Here is an 18,245-nt window from a genome sequence, read left to right as displayed (position 1 = left end):
GTGCAGAATCGCCCCATGTTTCGCTTCATCAGTAGTATTATTTGCCTTCGGAACATTCTCTGGGACTCTTAACAGTAATCTATAAAAACTGATTTCTGATGTGGCTCATAAATGTTACTTAGGATTATGATTTGGCTGAGGAAGAGTTGGCTGTGTTGTGTGGTTTTTATTCCTGCCATCTGCTTCTCAGCTCACGCAAACCCAATTCTAAAACAGAAGAGGGGACAGGAGAAAAAAAGCTCGGCCTCCTTTGGCATCAGCCAACAGATACAATTTCCCCCAAACTGCCCTGTTTGTTCCCTGTTCCATTCTGATTTATGTACGAATAAAAATGTGATGCTTAGCGGTAATTAGATTGTATGGTGGTTTAATTATGGGTAATGTTTTTGACATACTATATTACATCTGTATTAATGACTCTATTCTCAACAGAGCCACATTTCAATTTCCTGTGAAGCAGTTCTGGGTCTGTGGTGATATCCTCCTCCTCTGCTTCTGTTCCTCTTTTATTGTTGTTGTATCGCTGCTCTAAGTTTTCTTCTTATTCGATCCTTTCCCTTCATATCCTTTCCCCTTGTTGTTTGAGATGCTATTGAATTTTATTAGCTTCATGTTATGTGTGTGTTTTATTTGTCAATTTTATTGGAAGCTGCTCTGACTCCAATTAGTCGGGAAAGGGCAGGGTAAAAATCAAATAAATAAATAGTTTATGTCTGCTAAAATGCCATGGGGCTACAGTGGAGTAAAAAGACCCCTGCCAAGGATGTAGGTAAGGGGGGGGGGGGTGTTATGGGCTCAACCCCCTGCCCCATTACATGTCCAAAGCTTCGCCCCCTGCTCTGCCTGGCTGGGCTCCCAACCGGCAGTCTCTTCTTCCCCACCTCTCAAGCCCCACCCCTGGCCTCAGTGCGGGGACGGCAGTCTCTTCTCCCCAGAGGGGAGGGAAGAAGGGCCTGCCGGCTGCCCACTTTTGCACATGCAGAATAATGCACTTTCAATCCACTTTCACAATTGTTTGCAAGTGGATTTTGCTATTTCGCACAGTAAAATAAAGCTGCAAAGTGCATTGAATGTGGATTGAAAGTGCATTATTCTGCCTGTGTGGAAGTGCCCATAGCAGCCATTCTCAACCCGGGTACCATGGTACCCTGGGGTGCCATGAGCATATCCCAGGGGTACCGCGGCAACACTACCGCCCCCCCTCATTTTTGTGGTGTCTCCCTCCGGCGCCAGCAAGGACATGGAGCTGGCCCATGGGGCAGGGCCTGCCGCAAGGTCAGCAGCCACCACCACCCCAGTGCTTCCCTTCACCCTGGGAGGGGAAGGTGGGGGGTGTGGCAAGCAGGGGCAATGGGAGGGGAAGATGGAGGATGGCGGCAGGGGTACCGTGAGATATGAAGAGTGAGGTCAAGGGTACCCTGACCTCGAAAAGGTTGGGAAACACTGGCCCATAGTGACATTGTTGCAACTTCTTATAGGCTACAAGACAAAATACAGTTGTTTAGTATTGCTGGTAGTGGAGGAGAAAGCTAGATCTGCAGCCCTAGACATCAGGAATCAATAGGATTTCTTTTCTGGTTTGGATTGCTTCTGCTCAAAACACTGGTGCAGTTAGAACTATGAACTCTAACAGTAATGCCTTTAAAAGTTCACAACCGTTCTAAACTCACCTCAGAATGGATGTCTATGATACTGAAATGGCTAGTTGTTTAACCGGGGGTGACAGAGAAAAACAGTTGCTTCTCTTTCTATGGGACATGCAGGAAGACCATCCGTTTGCTTCACTCCAAGTGCAATGGCTGCTAGCTAAAACCGACACTTGTGTTTCTCATTAAAGTTTTCTATCAATTAAAAATACCAGCATTTTTTTATAAATATATGCAAGCAAGGTATTTTTTTACTTGAGTAGGCAAAAAGAAACCGGGCGTGCTGTGTGTAAGACGGTTTGTTTGTTTTGCAGTGTACGGTGACTTGTGGAGGAGGCATACGTACCCGTAGTGTGACTTGTACAAAAAACAATGGGGAACCGTGCAACATTTCAAAGAAGCCCCACTCTAAAGCTCTGTGTGGGCTACAGCAGTGCTTGTCCATTAGAAGACTACAGAAACCCCATTACAGAGTGCCTGGTGGAAAGATCATCCGAACGGGAGCAAATCCCAGAAGAGGCCCCATGGACAAGTTACCCATCCCGAAACCCAGCCCAAGAGGCATGGCGCCAACAGTTCCTGAGCCCAGTTATGTTACTTTGGTGCCCACATCCCTGAGCCATACAAACTTTTCTCAGGATGAGGACTCAAAAGCAAAAATTTTGCAAAGTAATTCCACTGTTCCCAATAATTATTCTTTTTTATTTAGTGGTAGCAGTCAACGGCAAAATAGCACTCCTTGGCCTGTCTTAAATCATTCAAGTGTTCCAAAGTTTAAAAATCTAGAGAATGAATCCATGGGTCCATTGAACTCCTCAGACGTTGGCATCATAAACTGGGCTTTGTTTACTGTTAGCCCGGTGCCTTCGACTGTAACACCAAGCTATAATTATTTAACAGAAGTATCTAATACAGGATCTGATAAGACTGATGGAAGAGCAATAGGCAATCCCCAAAGTAAACTTTTGACAAGCGAGCCCCCTACTTTGGCCAGCAGGACCTCAGAAATCTCGACAACAGTCTACTATCATAATATATCTACGCAGGTTTCCATTAACCCCTTATCAGCAGAAAGTAACTTTTTGACCACAGTAGGTCTCCAAGAGTTCCATGCGCAAATAAGCACACCTTCAACAGCAGGTCCTGTTATGATACAACCACTACAGTCAAATGAAACATCAGAAGGCGGCTCTTCAAACAGAACAGAATTGAAGCCACCTGGAGCCAATGAAACACTGACTCAAGCCACAGAAAGTCCATTGTTGGGGGTCAAGAATGAAACTTCCAAGGAAAGGTTGCTGGATGTCTCTGACTCTCCAGAAGAGCCCATGAAATTGGATCCTGATGCTTATTGGATGGTGGGGAATTGGACTGAAGTAAGTGTTGGGCTTTTTTTCTGTTAAGAGATCTATATGCTGCCTTGTTCGTTCTCAAGTGGCTGCCAAGAAAGCCAATGCGATTCTCTGCTGTATCAATAGGAGTATAGTGTCTAGATCGAGGGATGTAATTGTACCTCTGTATTCAGCATTGGTTAGACCTCATCTGGAACATTGTGTACAGTTCTGGGCACCACAATTCAAGAAGGATACTGACAAACTGGAACGGAACCAGAGGAGGGCTACCAAAATGGTAAAAGGTCTGGAATCTATGCCCTACGAGGAGAGACTTAGGGAACTGGGTATGGTTAGTTTGGTGAAGAGAAGGTTAAGAGGTGACATGATAGCCATGTATAGATATTTGAAGGGATGTCATGTTGGTGAGGGAGCAAGCTTGTTTTCTGCTGCTCCAGAGACTAGGACCAGGATTAATGGGTTCAAGGTGAAGAAAAAGAGATTCCACCTAAACATCAGGAAAAACTTCCTGACAGTAAGGGCTGTTCAACAGTTCAACGAACTACCTAGGAGTGTGGTGGAGTCTCCTTCTTTAGAGGTTTTTAAAGAGAGGCTGGATGGCCATCTGTTGTGTGTCCTGCATGGCAGGAGGTTGGACTTGATGGCCCTTGGGGTACCTTCCAACTCTATGATTCTATGATTCTAAGCCAGCAAACAAAGACAAAAAGAATCAGTAACCATATAATGTAACGCAGCAGCATTGAATATTTAAAAACAAAAAGCATCAGCAGGTAACATTTAAAAGGCTCAAATTGGACAGCAGATGAAATACCCAGATTAGAAAAAAATGTATTACTAAATGTATCAAGACCCCAATACTAGATTATGGAACTAGAACTATGCACCGAAAAACTCCTAGTCTCCCACACCCTGTCCAAATCAAATGTCTAAAAGCAAACCAGCCACATGGCCTCAGGGAGCTGTACAGACACGGCATCTGGTCATGAGCCACCCACCTGGGGGAAGGGGAAGGGAGGGAGGTCAGGGAGAGTGGACCATGACAAGATGAGAGGCCTGTCCCCTCCCTCCCTTCCCCCCGAGTGAGTGGTCCACAACCAGATGATGGAGGCCCACCCCATCTCCCAGGTTCGGTGGGTGGGCCATGACCAGATGCTGGGCCCCTGCCCTCTCCCTAACTCTTCCCCCCTCAACCCAGCGTGGGTGGGCAGGTGATCCATGACAAGATGGCAGGCCCCTTTCCCCATCACGTCCCTCCCCCTACACTCAGGGTTTTATACTGGGCAATGAAATCCTCTAGACATAATAATAAATTTCTCTGCTTTGATTTTACTAACACTTCCAAGAAGTTCAAATGTGGGATGTAACTGTGTAAACAAAGAAGCAATTAGGAGAGTTAAAAGATTTTAGGTTTATCATATTTTGTAAACAGCCAGACATTTCTTACAAGATGGTGTTTCTCAACAGAGAGTGCTGTGCGAACATAGAAAATGGCCTCAGTTATCGAAAAGAGAACCACAAAAGCAACTTGCTATCATATTTACCCTCTTTTATAGAGATGGAAGCAAAATGTAGCTATTTTCTGGTCTGTAGTACCAAATTATGTAGGGTGGTGAGAACCACAAAGGATTGCGAAGAGCTCCAAGCGGACCTTGATAAATTAGGTGATTGGGCTAAGAAATGGCAAATGCAGTTCAATGTAGCAAAATGCAAAGTGATGCACATAGGGGCAAAAAATCCAAACTTCACATACAAGCTACAAGGGTCGGTGCTATCTGTCACAGACCAGGAAAGGGATTTGGGCATCTTAGTTGATAGTTCCATGGGAATGTCAACTCAATGCATGGCAGCTGTGAAAAAGGCAAACTCTATGCTGGGGATAATTAGGAAAGGAGTTGGGATAAATAAAAACTGCAAGGGATTGCTCATGCCCTTTATATAGAAGCCATGGTAAAAGCATCTGCACTTTGGAAAGTAATTGGGTGTTCTAGTTCTGGTCGCCACATCTCAAAAAAGCTGATAATCAAGAGATAGTAGAAAAAGTGCAGAGAAGAGCTATAAACAGGATGATTGAGGGACTGGAGCACCTTCCCTTATGAGGAGAGGCTGCAGCCGCTTTGGGACTCTCTTTAGTTTGGGAGAGGAGACGCCTGAGGGGGGATATGATTGAAGTCTATAAAATGCCATGTACATGGGTAGAAAATGTTGACAGAGAGAAATTTTTCTCTCTTTCTCACAATACTAGAACCAGGGGGCATACATTGAAAATGCTGGGGGGAAGAATTAGGACTAATAAAAGGAAACACTCCTTCACACAACATGTGATTGGTGTTTGGAATATGCTGCCACAGGAGGTGGTGATGGCCACTAACTTGGATAGCTTTAAAAAGGGCTTGGACAGATTTATGGAGGAGAAGTCGATCTATGGCTACCAATCTTTGGATCCTCCTTGATTTGGAGAGATTGCAAAATGCCCAGCAGCATCCAGGTGCTCAGGAGCAGCAGCAGCAGAAGGCCATTGCTTTCACATCCTGCACGTAAGCTCCCAAAGGCACCTGGTGGGCCACTGCGAGTAGCAGAGTGCTGGACTAGATGGACTCTGGTCTGATCCAGCAGGCTAGTTCTTATGTTCTTATGTAGTAAGATCAGACTGAGCTACATGATGACCAGTATTAGTTTTTCATTTTTAAGTACAGTCTGGAGCCAGATAATTTGAAAACTAGAATCTCCCATATGAATCTTCCGTTTGTTCAGATCTCCTTCAGTAACCCTTCTGTGAATACCCCCCCCCCCGAGCATCACCACCACCAAAGAGAAGAAGGTGGTGAATAAGGTCTTCTCAATGGTGGCCCCACATCTGTGGAATACAGTTTCCTCTGTGACACTTGCCTAGTACCTTTATTAGTTGCATATAGCCGCTAGGTGAAGAAGAACAGTGCAGAAGAAGAGTTTGGATTAATTCTCCCCTCTTTCTCTTCTGTAAGGAGACTCAAAGCAACTTACAAACTCCTTCCCTTCCTCTTCCACAACAGGCACCTTGTGAGGTAGGTGGAGCTGAGGAAGTTTGGACAGAACTGTGAGTGACCCAAGGTCACGCAGCAGGCTTCATTTGTAGGAGTGGGGAATGAAACCCAGTTCTCCAGATTAGAGTCCACCTGTTCTCAGGCACTTTTGTTTTGTTTTGTTTAATTCTACTTTTAGTTGAGCTTATTATGCCTCTGCTGACCTGATTGTGATCCTGTGGGGCAGCATCATAAAGGTTGCCAACTCCGGGTTGGGAAATTCCTGGAGGTTTGGGGTTACATTCTGCAGAAGGCAGCTTTGAGGAGGAGAGGGACTTCAGCAAGATACAGTAGCCCCCATCTCCTGTTAGCTCCCATTGGAAACAATTGGGGATGGGGCACCCACTTTGGGGGTCCATAACTTTGGACCTCCCTGAACCAAACTTCACCAGCCTTGGTTGACAACATCAGGAGAGTCTCCGGATGATACCCTGAGAGTTTGGTGTTGCTAGCTTTAGAAATGCTCCCCCTACAGGCCAAAATGTGAAAAACACCAAAAATACCCAAGAAAAATCAGACTGACCTGAATTTTCAGGTATATCCGAATATGTTATTTGTCTTATTCGGGAATACTGATAATTTTATGCCCAAATAAATCTGAATCCGAATTTTACCGAATTTCTAGGGTATTGACCAAGCCTATTACTGTCCTACTGTCCTCTGCTGCTATTTCTTGCTTCACTGCCTTTAAAGTCCAGTTTTAATTTGCTGCTTTATATTTCCTTGTGTCTACTTCAACTTATGCTGTTTTATGGGGCATGTTTGAATTATGTTCTTCAGGCAGATGATGGAGCAGAAACAGTCTCGTCAGATTCCCCTCCCCACTGCATCCTCCTGACCCCCATAGCCTTTTTTGTCTGTGGGAGTCCCCCAACCACCAACAGTGGTGGGGAGACCACAGTAAGATGCCGGGAGGGGGAGTTCAAGGCAGGAGCGATCCATTGCTCAGCAGCTTTAATTCTCAAAAGATTTTTCTTTATTTGTTTTTGTAAGCTGCTTTATACAATTTGGAAAAAGTGGGATATAAATTTCCAAGAAGTGAATAATAATCATACGTCTTGTGGTGAGCAAATTGGCATCATAGTGTTACTTGAGGGATTGCTGAGGGGAAATGAGATCAGTTGAGGGAGATCTAAATGAATATGGATATTTTCGCAAGGAGTGCTAAAAATCATCAAAAAGGATCCCCCCCAGCATTACTAAAAAAAAAAAATCATAGAGGGGATTGTCATAGTTTTTTTCTCAGCTCTCATCCAAACTGATAACTGCATCCCTAGTAACAAAAAAGGAAAGAAATCATGGCCATGTTAAGGTGCTTTAAAACGCTGCCCAAAACCAAACATCCTTCTTCAATTTTACAAACCAATTCCCAAATGGAAACATTTTCTGTAAGCATTTTGTTGGCGCTTTCTGGGCAGTTGTCAAGAATTGCTTATTAACTAGCACATTACAAATTGCTGCGGTGCTATCAAGAAATTCTCAACAGCTTGTGAGCACAGTTGCGCAAGGAATTGATGTTGCCCCTGTGTGCAGTTCATCATAAAATTGTCAAGCCGATGAATAAGATTGCCACCGAGATTACAGTATAATGGAATAGCTCTGAACAGCTGTCCCTTATCGCTTAAGAATTCCCTGTTTTGAGTGATACGAGAGGCAGCCAGTTCCACAGTCCCTATTAAGCCAAATGTTTAGCATTTAAGCCAATTTAGAACATTTATGATAAACAGCATCCCGGAGGGGCTGTGACAGAACTCACGTTACGTTGCAAATACCCAGATCTCTGCCACAGCCACCAAACATTTGTGATGTCACAATAAAGACTCAGGTGCCACCAGTGGGGCTTGACTTGTTGCACCCTACCATGAGTGGTGCAGAACGTAATGGGCAGCACCTCTTAACCCCACACCACTGCTAGAGTGACCCAGCTAAGCCCCTATAGTCTTGCCGCAGGGACTCTATGTGCGCAAGAGAAAGCAAGGAGTAAACCTTGCCTGGGGCAGCAAACTCTTGGACCCAGTCTTGGTCCCAGCCTCAGTCTCCAGCATCTCCACTCAAAGGATCTTTGATAGCCAGTGTCGGAAAAGACTTCTCTCTACCTGAGCCTGGGAGGCACCTCTGAAAGGCGACCTAGGCAGTGATGGGATTCAGCCGGTTCGCACCACTTTGGCACAAGCAGTTTAAATGGTGCTTGTAAACAACCAGTTGTTAAATTATTTGAATTCCACCACCAGAACCTGTTGTTATATTATTTGAATCCCACCACTGGACCTAGGTAATGCTGAGATGCATAAATTAGAGCACTGACCCCCAACCCTTTTGAGCCCACGGGCACTTTTGGGATTCTGACATAGCATGGTGCTGCTACAAAATGGCTGCCACAGGAGGCGGAGCCAGCCACAGAATGGCTGCTGTCGCTTACCTTCAGAAACACCTTGAAGATTTATGTGCAGTGCCGGCAGCTGCTGCCAAAGCACTGTTTTTAAATATTGGCACAGCTGATCACATCTCCAGTGACTGATTAGCAGCCTTGCTGGGCAAAAGCCCCACCTGGCCCCACCTGCTTTCTAAAAACATTTGATGGGCATCAGGAAAAGTGTCAGTAGACAGCAGGGTTTCCACAGGTGCCATCTTGGAGGCCCCCGAGTCCATATGAGACAGCTTCATATGTAGTTTGATCAAGTTATTTTAAAGCACTTCAGTCTGATTTACAATTAGAGTTGTTACCAAGGCCCCTCCTGCACACGCAAAATAATGTGTTTTCAAACCACTTTCACAACTGTTTGCAAGTGGATTTTGCCATTCCGCACAGCTTCAAAGAGCACTGAAAGCAGTTTGAAAGTGCGTTATTCTGCATGTGCGGAATGAGCCCAAGTTTACAGAACTTTTTTTTTTTAAAATAGAGAGGTGAGCCACTGATCTGGCCAAATATACCAGGGTTTACCAGGGAAGTCCAAAGCATTTAGAAAACTGGTGAAATTTCTCAGGAAAAGGAACTCTGCCCTCCAGATGACCTCTGTCCCAAATAACTAATGACACAAAAACATTAATTGATAATTCAAGTCTGGCAGATTAACCACCTGCTCTCAAATTCCATAATCTATCATTACAGATGTTGAACTTGTTCTAGTGATTTTATTTCTATTTCAAAAATAACTGTATGGGAGACTCAGACCCTTCTCTTGACCCTTTGCTAATAATATGTGACTTGTGCCTGAATATGGAGTGGGTCAAGTTGCTTCTCTGTCACACTGGGGGGGGGGGGGGGGCTGGTGTCAGCACCATGCTGTATCAGATGCCGTACTTTTTAAAGTCATTGCACTGCATTTTTAAGGTTCTTCACCCATCATGTGAATGTGAAAAAGTACAGGTCCTTTCTCTACCCATGCTCAGGTTGTTTAAATCATTTTGCCCGATATAATGGGGGGGGGGGGTGTTCTCATGTGAACTATCTGGGGGATTTTGACAGACTCACCATAACCTGAATTTCTCTGTTTGTATGAATGTACATGAATGTTTTCCAAACTGGAACAGAAAAGCCTTCTACATCACCTGCCCCTCGCTTCACACTTTCCTAATCTTCCTTTGTGCTGCCAAATCCCGATCTGTTAAACTGCACGCCTGCCAGCTGGTGTAAGTCTTTAGTGTCACAGCAACTGTTGCCGGGCTGACCTCCTGCTGACCTGAAAAGGCAAAAAGGTAAAGGTAGCCTCCTTGTGTCACCTGAAGATCTCCCAGAATTAACACCAGACTAGAAAGCTCAAGGAGAAAATGACGGTTTTGGAGGGTGACCTCTATGGCATTATGCCTCACTGAGATCCCTCTGCTGCTGACACTCTGCCGGTCCCAAGGCTTCACCCCAGAGGCTTATAGGGGAGAAATGGCACCCAGAGACAAAACCTCCTCCGGGTGCCCCCCTACCCCCTTGCAGGTTGCGGAGTCCTGCCCCCGTGCATTGCAGAGTTCCCCTGCATAGCCCCACCCGCAGAGCCCTGCTCCCCCCCCCACAGAGCCCGGGGAGGCCTGCCTGCCTGCCTGCCTGCAGAGGAGCTTCGTCTGACTTCGGGCTCCCTCGACCCCGCCCACGTCATCCTCTTCGACGATGTGGGAAGGGTCAAGGGAGGCCGAAGTCAGATGAGGGGGAAGGCATCTGGTCACATGGGGGGGCTGATTTTGCATCCCCCCCACGTGACCAAATTAGTTGTTCCTGGGGACATGGGTGACCCCATGTCCCCAGGCAGATATGCCCCTGTTCCACCCCCAAATCTCCAGAAAATTCTCATCCCAGAGTTGGCAACTTATATGTTAAAATTGTATTTCACTGTGTCTAGAAGCCCAGAGACAAACATCTCGTGATCCAGAGAGGGTGTTCGTTCCCCTTGCAAAGGTGTCCTAGGGGGGCGTTCTTTCCCTTTGAAGTCACCCTGAAACTCTATGGGAAAATAGTTCTCATCTCTGTACCCATTTGCAGTGTGAGAACAGAAAGGGGGAAGTAGATTAGAATAATCGCAAGTTACATAAAAGAGCTGTCAGATTTGAAAGAGTACTTAGTGCCACGAGAGGAGCGATGTGCATATTTGACACCCTCGTTCCTGAGCTGTCAGGATTCAGAAGACGGAACAGCTGAGGCAGAATTGGGCCTAGAGGAAAAACTGCCCTTCAAAAAGATCATCAAGCTCAGCAAAGACTGCGATCTCACACTTGCGATGCTGCAGATGTTGCAGCCTCTGCCCCGATCTGACAGGCCATCATTTTCTGTTAATTTCTCGCCTGCATTAAATATGATGCCTCTGACGAAAGACAGCACAAATTAGCTTCTGATTCCATTTGTTCTCTCTCCCTCTCACACCCTCCCCCCCCCGCCCCCATGGGCTGCAAATGAGGATCTAACGTCTTCTCCAGAGGCCACCACAGCAGTGCGATTGCAAGTTGTGAAGCTGAAGGCTTGTTGTGTTCTATTTGCAGTGTTCCACCACATGTGGAGTGGGGGCTTTTTGGAGGGCTGTGGAGTGCAGCACCAAGAATGAATCCGACTGCCAACATGTTACGAAACCCGATCCGGCCCGACGATGCTACCTCCCGCCCTGTGCCCAGTGGAAAGCTGGAGAATGGAGCAAAGTAATACCCCTCGCCTATGTTTTATTTACTACCCTTCTAACTTACTTTTTAGGTACCAAAAGAGATCTCAAGACATATAATTCTGTGGCCTTAATCCAGAGAACTGCAGGCAGGGGTGGTCATGAGGGGTGATGAGGAACTGCAAAAAAGAAATGCCCCCCCACACACACACACACTGACCGCTCATTCTATACTGTGGTAAGCTTCCTAAAATAAGATACAGTGTCTTATATTAATTTTGCTCCCTAAACATTCCTGCTTTGTTGTGGTCTTATTTTTCAGGGATGTCTTTATTTTTCTGTCGTTTCTGTCTGGGGCCGGGCATGCTTCCAAACAAAAACTTTGCTACGTCTTACTTTCGGGGGATGCCTTACATTTCACACTTTAGCAAAACCTCTACTACGTCTTATTTTCAGGGGATGTCTTATATTCGGGAAACAGGTAGCCTAGGGCCTCAAAATCTAGGGGGCTTCCAGACAAGGTGTAATAATATTTTTGACACTGTCTCATAGACTTTTCTTATACTTTCTTACACAGCAGTCCCGGAAAAGGCAGGCCCAAAGCTCCCAGACCATAAAGGTCAATACCAATACCTTGGTCCTGATCTGGAAAACAACTGGAAGCCAGTAAAGTTGCCGAAGAAGTAGTAGTAGTAGTAGTAGTAGTAGTCTCCTTCTTTGGAGGTTTTTAAAGAGAGTCTGGGTGGCCATCTGTCAGGAGTGCTTTGATTGTGTGTTCCTGAATTGCAGGGGGTTGGACTGGATGGGGTATCTATGATTCTATGAAGAAAGTGCCTCTTCTCTTTTAAGAATGGGCATTCGCTGGGATGCAGCATGTGCCAAGGCCACCTTTCCTTGTTCGTCAGCCTCCCACCACCCACACTTCCATCCGCTTATGCTGCCCAGGGTGGGCAGAAAGTAAATGGCAGTAATGCTCCCAATGGCCATGCTCCCAGGGTTACATACCGTCCAGTACAGTCAGGCCATGGGGGTATGAGGACAAGGAGGACTATAAAATGAACAAGTGGATGGGGAAAGGATGCATGGGTGAGCAGGGAGAGAAGGGAATGCATGCAGGGCGGTTGGGAGATGCAAGTGGAAGACACAGTGAAGGAGGAGGAGGAGGAGGAGGAGAAGGAGAAGGAGGAGGAGAAGGAGAAGGAGAAGGAGAAGGAGAAGAAGAAGAAGAAGAGGAGGAGGAGGAGGAGGAGGAGGAGGAGGAGGAGGAAGAGGAGTTTGGATTTATACCCCACCTTTCTCTCCTGAAAGGAGACTCAAGGTGGCTTACAAGGTCCTTTCCCTTTCTCTCCCCACAACAGACACCTGGTAAGGTAGGTGGGGCTGAGAGAGTTCCGAGAGAACTGTGACTAGCCCAGGGTCACCCAGCAGGAATGTAGGAGTGCGGAAACACATCTGGTCTTGTCCAGGATAAGTTTCTCTGCCACTCACAGGTAGTGGGAGAAGTGGGGAATCAAACCCGGTTCTCCAGATTTAGAATCCACCCGCTCTTAACCACTACGCCACGCTGGTGGGCAAAGGTGGGGAGGAGAGGGCCCCAGGGCCCAACAAAATCTGGAAGGGGTAGAAGACCTTTCACTGAAATGGCACGAAACAGGCCATCAAGAGCTGCCTTGAGAATCCCCCCTGCTTACACTAAGTCTTTATGCTCAGCTGGCAGCCTCCTGGGATTGGTGACAGGGACCGTGTGATCGAGATCTCCCTTTAGAATCGCCACTGCAGCTAGCGATGGCACATCTAAGTGCGCCTCTCTGTTCCTTACGCAGTGCTCCTCTAGCTGTGGAGGTGGCTTCAAGACCCGGGCGGGCTTATTGCATAGAGGTCCGGTGACAACAGAGTCCTGAGGTCATTTTATTGCTAGGGTTAAAGGACGCAAGCCACTGGCTGAACACTAGCCTGCAACACGAGCCCTGTTCTGGACGGTGGCGCCAAGCTGCCTGGAATGAGGTATGGTGCCTGCAAGGCAGGCTATTAGGCAGAGCAATTAAATGTCCATTACAGGCAGAGTCATTATGCATCACAATGGTTTATGTGCATTTAACCTGGAAAAGAGGAACACGGCTGTTTAATCGGACTCGGCGCTTCCTCTTTGGGATGCCGGAAGGTTTCTCATGAGCTCAGCTCAGGTCTACCAGTCACTGCCTGCTGTTACAGTTCCCATATTTTAAAAATTAAGCCATCTTGCCAAGCAAAGCAAAGCGAAGTGGGTTTTGAATGGTGCCGTTACTTTGTTATTGGCACAATAGACCCTTCAGTTTGAACGATGTTCCCTTGAACCCATATCGGAGTTCACTGTAACTAATACTGATCGGGAACGGCTTTCCACACATACCGGTAACAATCCAGTCTTCTTTATTTCATGTCTTCTTGGACTGGGTCCCAACATACAAAACAGGTTTTAGAGCTGGTTCGTTCGGACTGGAAGAAAGAGTTTTCAAAAGAGTACATCTGAAAGCACAATAACTATGCCTCTTTGATTCAGATCTGTTTTTCTTTAAAACAATCCCCATGGCTCAGTCTGGTAAGTACTGCAGTCAAAACCTTCTCACAACCTGAATTTGATCTTGACAGAAGTCAGCATCAGGTAGAAGAAGAAGAAGTGTTTGGATTTATATCCCACCTTTCTCTCCTGTAAGGAGACTCAAGGTGGCTGGCAAACTCCTTTCCCTTCCTCTTCCCACAACAGACACCTTGTGAGGTAGGTGGGACTGAGAAGGTTCTGAACCAACTGTGACTAGCCCAAGGTCACCCAGCAGGAATGTAGGAGTGTGGAAATACAACTGGTTCACCAGATAAGCCTCTGCCACTCAGGTGGAGAAGTGGGGAATCAAACCCAGTTCTCCAGATTAGAATCCACCTGCTCTTAACCCCTACACCAGGCCGGCTCAATATTGACTCAGCCTTCCATCCTTCTGAGGTTGGTAAAATGAGTACCCAGCTTGCTGGGGGTAAAATATAGATAGCCTGCCTTCCCTCGATCATTTTGGAGATTGTAGAGGACATGAAGTTCCTGTTGACCAGTTCCTGCTCTGCTTTTAGCCACTGGTTCAGAGGTTACAGGCAGCACCATAGTCCAGGATACTCTAACTACCAGGAACTGTGGATTAACAGCAGATAATGAATGTAACAATCATGTCTTGCTGGCGATTCATGCCCCTTACTGGTGGTCCCTGGCCCAAAGGCTATGTAACAGTCTTCAACCAGACCCAGAGCCTTTTCGGTTCTGATCCCAGCCTAGTGGAACACTCTGCTAATGAGACCAGGACCTTGCAAAATTTGTTGCAGTTGTAAATGGCCTGCAAAACCAAGCTGTCCCTTGAGGCCTGTGGCCAAGGGCTGCAATAGTAATCTGTCCATCTCCTTTCTCCTCCCTTCCCGCTCTCTTCCCCACCCTCCCTTTTCCCATCCTCGCTGGGTAAATTGGATGCCGTGACTGTCATTAGACTATTAGGCGATTTTATTGTATTATTGCTGTTAAATTTTTGTATTAATCTTTTATTGTTTTCAAAATGATGTACGCCACTCTGAGCCTGCATAGCCGGGGATAGCAGTAAAAAAAAATCCAATAAACTAAGCAAAACTGAGCCTCCCGAGGCATTTCTCTTGACTGCTTCTGGTAACCCAGGAAACTGAGTTAGTTGGACCCTTTCTCTGACTACCCATCACAGATATCACATTGCCTTAAAATTCACGTGCACGTTGCTGATGGAAACGTTTTCAGGTAAATTGATCGCATCTCTTGCAGTGCTCAGCTTCATGTGGAGGAGGCGTTCAGCAGAGAGCAGTGCAGTGCGTCAGTGTGGAACACGACACACGTGTGGACAGGAGCATGTGTGAACATCACTCCAAGCCTCCAGATTCCCAGAAGTGCAACCTGGAAGAGTGCTTGGAAACTACAGGTGAGTTTTGTTGAAGGCTTTCACGGCCGGATTCAACTGGTTATGGTGGGTTTTCCAGGCTGTGTGGCTGTGGTCTGGTAGATCTTGTTCCTGACTTTTCGTCTGCTCGTTACACACTGTATCTAGTACACTGTGACTAGACACAATGTGTAACAGACTTCTCTCTGTGATACACCTCTGAAGATTCCATCCACAGATGCAGACGAAATGTCAGGAACAAGATCTACCAGACCATGGCCATGCAGCCCGGAAAACCCATTACAAATACAGGTGAGTTTAATTTCACTGTCCCATTTTCAGAATCTAGCACCACAAATTGTTTCATTGGGATTGCTCTGATGTTGTTTTAAGGAGAAGATCAACAACCTTAAGATCTATGTGTCAACACCACTTTAACAGTAGCAAGGTACACATCACATCCATTTCAGAAAACATGGAAACTTGAATGAAACTGTCGTGAAATGAAAATGCTTTCAGCCTCACTAAGCCCATGACACAAACTATTGGGGCATTTCAAATGATCTAGAAAACTGCTCTGATCCATGCACAGAAAGAAGCTTTTCTTCACAAATTGGTCTTCCTGGACCAGGAACTGCAGGCATAGATTCCATGCGAGCAGAATGTATATATTCACTGCATGTTGCTTTCACCAGGATATGTGAGTCATAGAGTTGGAAGAGACCCCAAGGGTCATCAAGTCTAATCTCCTGCAATGCAGGAACACACAATCAAAGCACTCCTGTCAGATGGCCACCCAGCCTCTCTTTAAAATCCTCCAAAGAAGGAGACTCTACCACATTCCATTGTCCAACAGCCCTTACTGTCAGGAAGTTTTTCCTGATGTTTAGGTGGAATCTCTTTTCCTTCACCTTGAACCCATTAATTCTGGTCCTAGTCTCTGGAGCAGCAGAAAACAAGCTTGCTTCCTCACCAACTTGACATCCCTTCAAATATCTAAGCATGGCTATCATGTCACCTCTTAACCTTCTCTTCACCAAACTAAACACACCCAGCTCCCTAAGTCTCTCCTCGTAGGGCGTGGATTCCAGACCTTTTGCCATTTTGGCTGCCCTCCTCTGGATCCGTTCCAGCTTGTCAATATCCTTCTTGAATTGTGATGGCCAGAACTGTACACAATATTCTCATGTGCTTGAATGCATGTCTCCCATCCACATTCTGGCCCCCTTAGTATATAGATCTATTTAGACTTAGCTTTTTCTGCGGGTGGACGGATTTTGGAGAGGTCACCTGTCTCCTAAGAACAGGATTCTGAGGGTTTATTTTGGGTTACCACAGGAGGGGGAAGGTGAGAAAGTCATGCTCCATGAACAGAAGTCCTTCCATCCATCCATGGAAAACTTCGGGAAGATTTAAGCCACCACTTTTACACATGACTAGAGCTCTATGAGGACAAATTTGTATAATGGAAGGAACAGGAAGGAAGACAAAATATAACCAGTTTCAGGCATTTGAAAGCAGGCAAGGAGCAGAGGGACACTGAAACCTCCTCACATACTCCCCACAGCTTCTGGAATCTCCTCCAAAGTGAAAGAGCAGTGGTCATGCCTAAGTTTGCATTCATAAGAACTAGCAACTTGCTTTCTGTTTAACATAAACACAGAAAGTTGCAGGATGCAGCACTCTCTACTCTACCGTATGCCAGATGTCTTTTCTGCACTGGTATGGAAACAGAGAATTCTCATAGTCCTCATTTGGGTCAGTCGCTAAACCGATGTGTTGCTTCATCTGACTTCCTTCCATCTCTCTGATATTCTACTCTCTTGTGCCATGTCGTTAGGCATCAGCTATTACTAACTTCTGTTCTGCGTGCGGGCCCAATGCACTCACATGCACCTTTTCTCGTTACAGGTTTCCCTTGCAGTAAAGACAAACTATCGTTGACTTTCTGCGAGAGATTGAGGGATCTCGGCAAATGTTCCACACTGTCTGTCAAAAACCAGTGCTGTGCCACTTGCCAGAGATCCTGGGCTGTTGGCAAAGAGGGACCTCGGAGCTCAGAGTCGCTTGCACCTTAAACCATGACGTTGAGAACTAGGGTTGCTAAATCAGATTTCAAAACTAAAGAATACTGCAGCTTTCTGGTCTGTGGAACCCTCATGAACTGGCCGTCAGCCTTTCGAAGGCCAGAATACATCCCTACCGTTAATCTATATTTGCAACATAGAGCTGACTTAAAATTTTGTATTTTTTGTTTGATACTCTTTTTTACCTTTCCTATATCTGTCTGCTCCTCACCTTTTTCCTGCCCACTTGTTCTGTTCCCCAGGCAAACTAATAACAGGAGCCTTGTGCTTAGCCAGGACAGACTGTAAGACCCATAGGCCAATCAGCATCAGTTAAAAAAAGGGGAGTTTAATTGTATTGAAAATTTAGGACTCTAACTCCTCCCATGAAGTCTGACTAACAAGAAATATGTGATCCTGGAAACAATTGGAGATTGAAACCACTTGAAGAGCTTGCAGGCACCCATTCTTTCTTGATCGCTTCTAAGAAAGTCTGCTCTGCTTGTGCCTCTTCTGAGTTCTCCTGGTGTCCTCTATCTGGACTCTGATTTCTTGCAATCTTTTGGAACTTGGTAACTCAAAATGCTTTGGGTCTCTAATATCTTATACATCTGGGATATTGCTGCCTTCAGGCTTCTATAGGCACCTGAGACCAGTGGTGTATTTGCCTAGGGATGAGGGGTACCCTCTGTCCATGGGCGCCACTAACCAGGTCACGTGGTGCCCCCCCCCATGTGACCAGGAAGATGGCAAGGCAGCAGGAAGTCCTGCTGCCTCGTTGTCTTTGGGCACTTCACTCCTGCACTCCATGTCAGCTATCGACATGGGCAGTCTTGAGATCCGCAGTTGCTACCTCCTCCTCCCTCAGCTCCCAGCCAGCAGCCAGCAGTCCATTCTGCCCTCCCCTCCAGGGAGGCCAGAAGCTACTGCCATCCCTGATCTCTGAGATCTGCTTTTATAAGCACTGAGGCTTGGGGCGGGGCTGGGCAGCAGTGGCGTAGGAGGTTAAGAGCTCGTGTATCTAATCTGGAGGAACCGGGTTTGATTCCCCGCTCTGCCGCCTGAGCTGTGGAGGCTTATCTGGGGAATTCAGATTAGCCTGTACACTCCCACACACACCAGCTGGGTGACCT

At 46.3% G+C, this 18,245-nt stretch overlaps 1 protein-coding gene across 1 annotated transcript in view; it reads left to right on the top strand.

Moving 5' to 3' along the window:
- The window catches only part of ADAMTS12 (ADAM metallopeptidase with thrombospondin type 1 motif 12), a 208,668-nt gene extending 190,684 nt beyond the window's left edge, over positions 1-17,984 (top strand). The window contains exons 19-24 of the mRNA XM_048504340.1: positions 1,961-3,022; positions 11,020-11,172; positions 12,956-12,991; positions 13,026-13,136; positions 14,935-15,088; positions 16,958-17,984. Of these exons, the coding sequence (XP_048360297.1) occupies positions 1,961-3,022; positions 11,020-11,172; positions 12,956-12,991; positions 13,026-13,136; positions 14,935-15,088; positions 16,958-17,124 (1,683 nt within the window). The 3' untranslated portion in view covers positions 17,125-17,984. The remainder of the gene's footprint in view (positions 1-1,960; positions 3,023-11,019; positions 11,173-12,955; positions 12,992-13,025; positions 13,137-14,934; positions 15,089-16,957) is intronic.
- Positions 17,985-18,245: the final 261 nt, after the last annotated feature.

This window comes from Sphaerodactylus townsendi, linkage group LG07 (assembly GCF_021028975.2).
Source record: "Sphaerodactylus townsendi isolate TG3544 linkage group LG07, MPM_Stown_v2.3, whole genome shotgun sequence".
NCBI classification, from domain to species: Eukaryota; Metazoa; Chordata; class Lepidosauria; order Squamata; family Sphaerodactylidae; genus Sphaerodactylus; species Sphaerodactylus townsendi.
The sequence above is the reverse complement of the archived record's forward strand: the minus strand, read 5'-3'. Positions and strand labels throughout refer to the sequence as shown.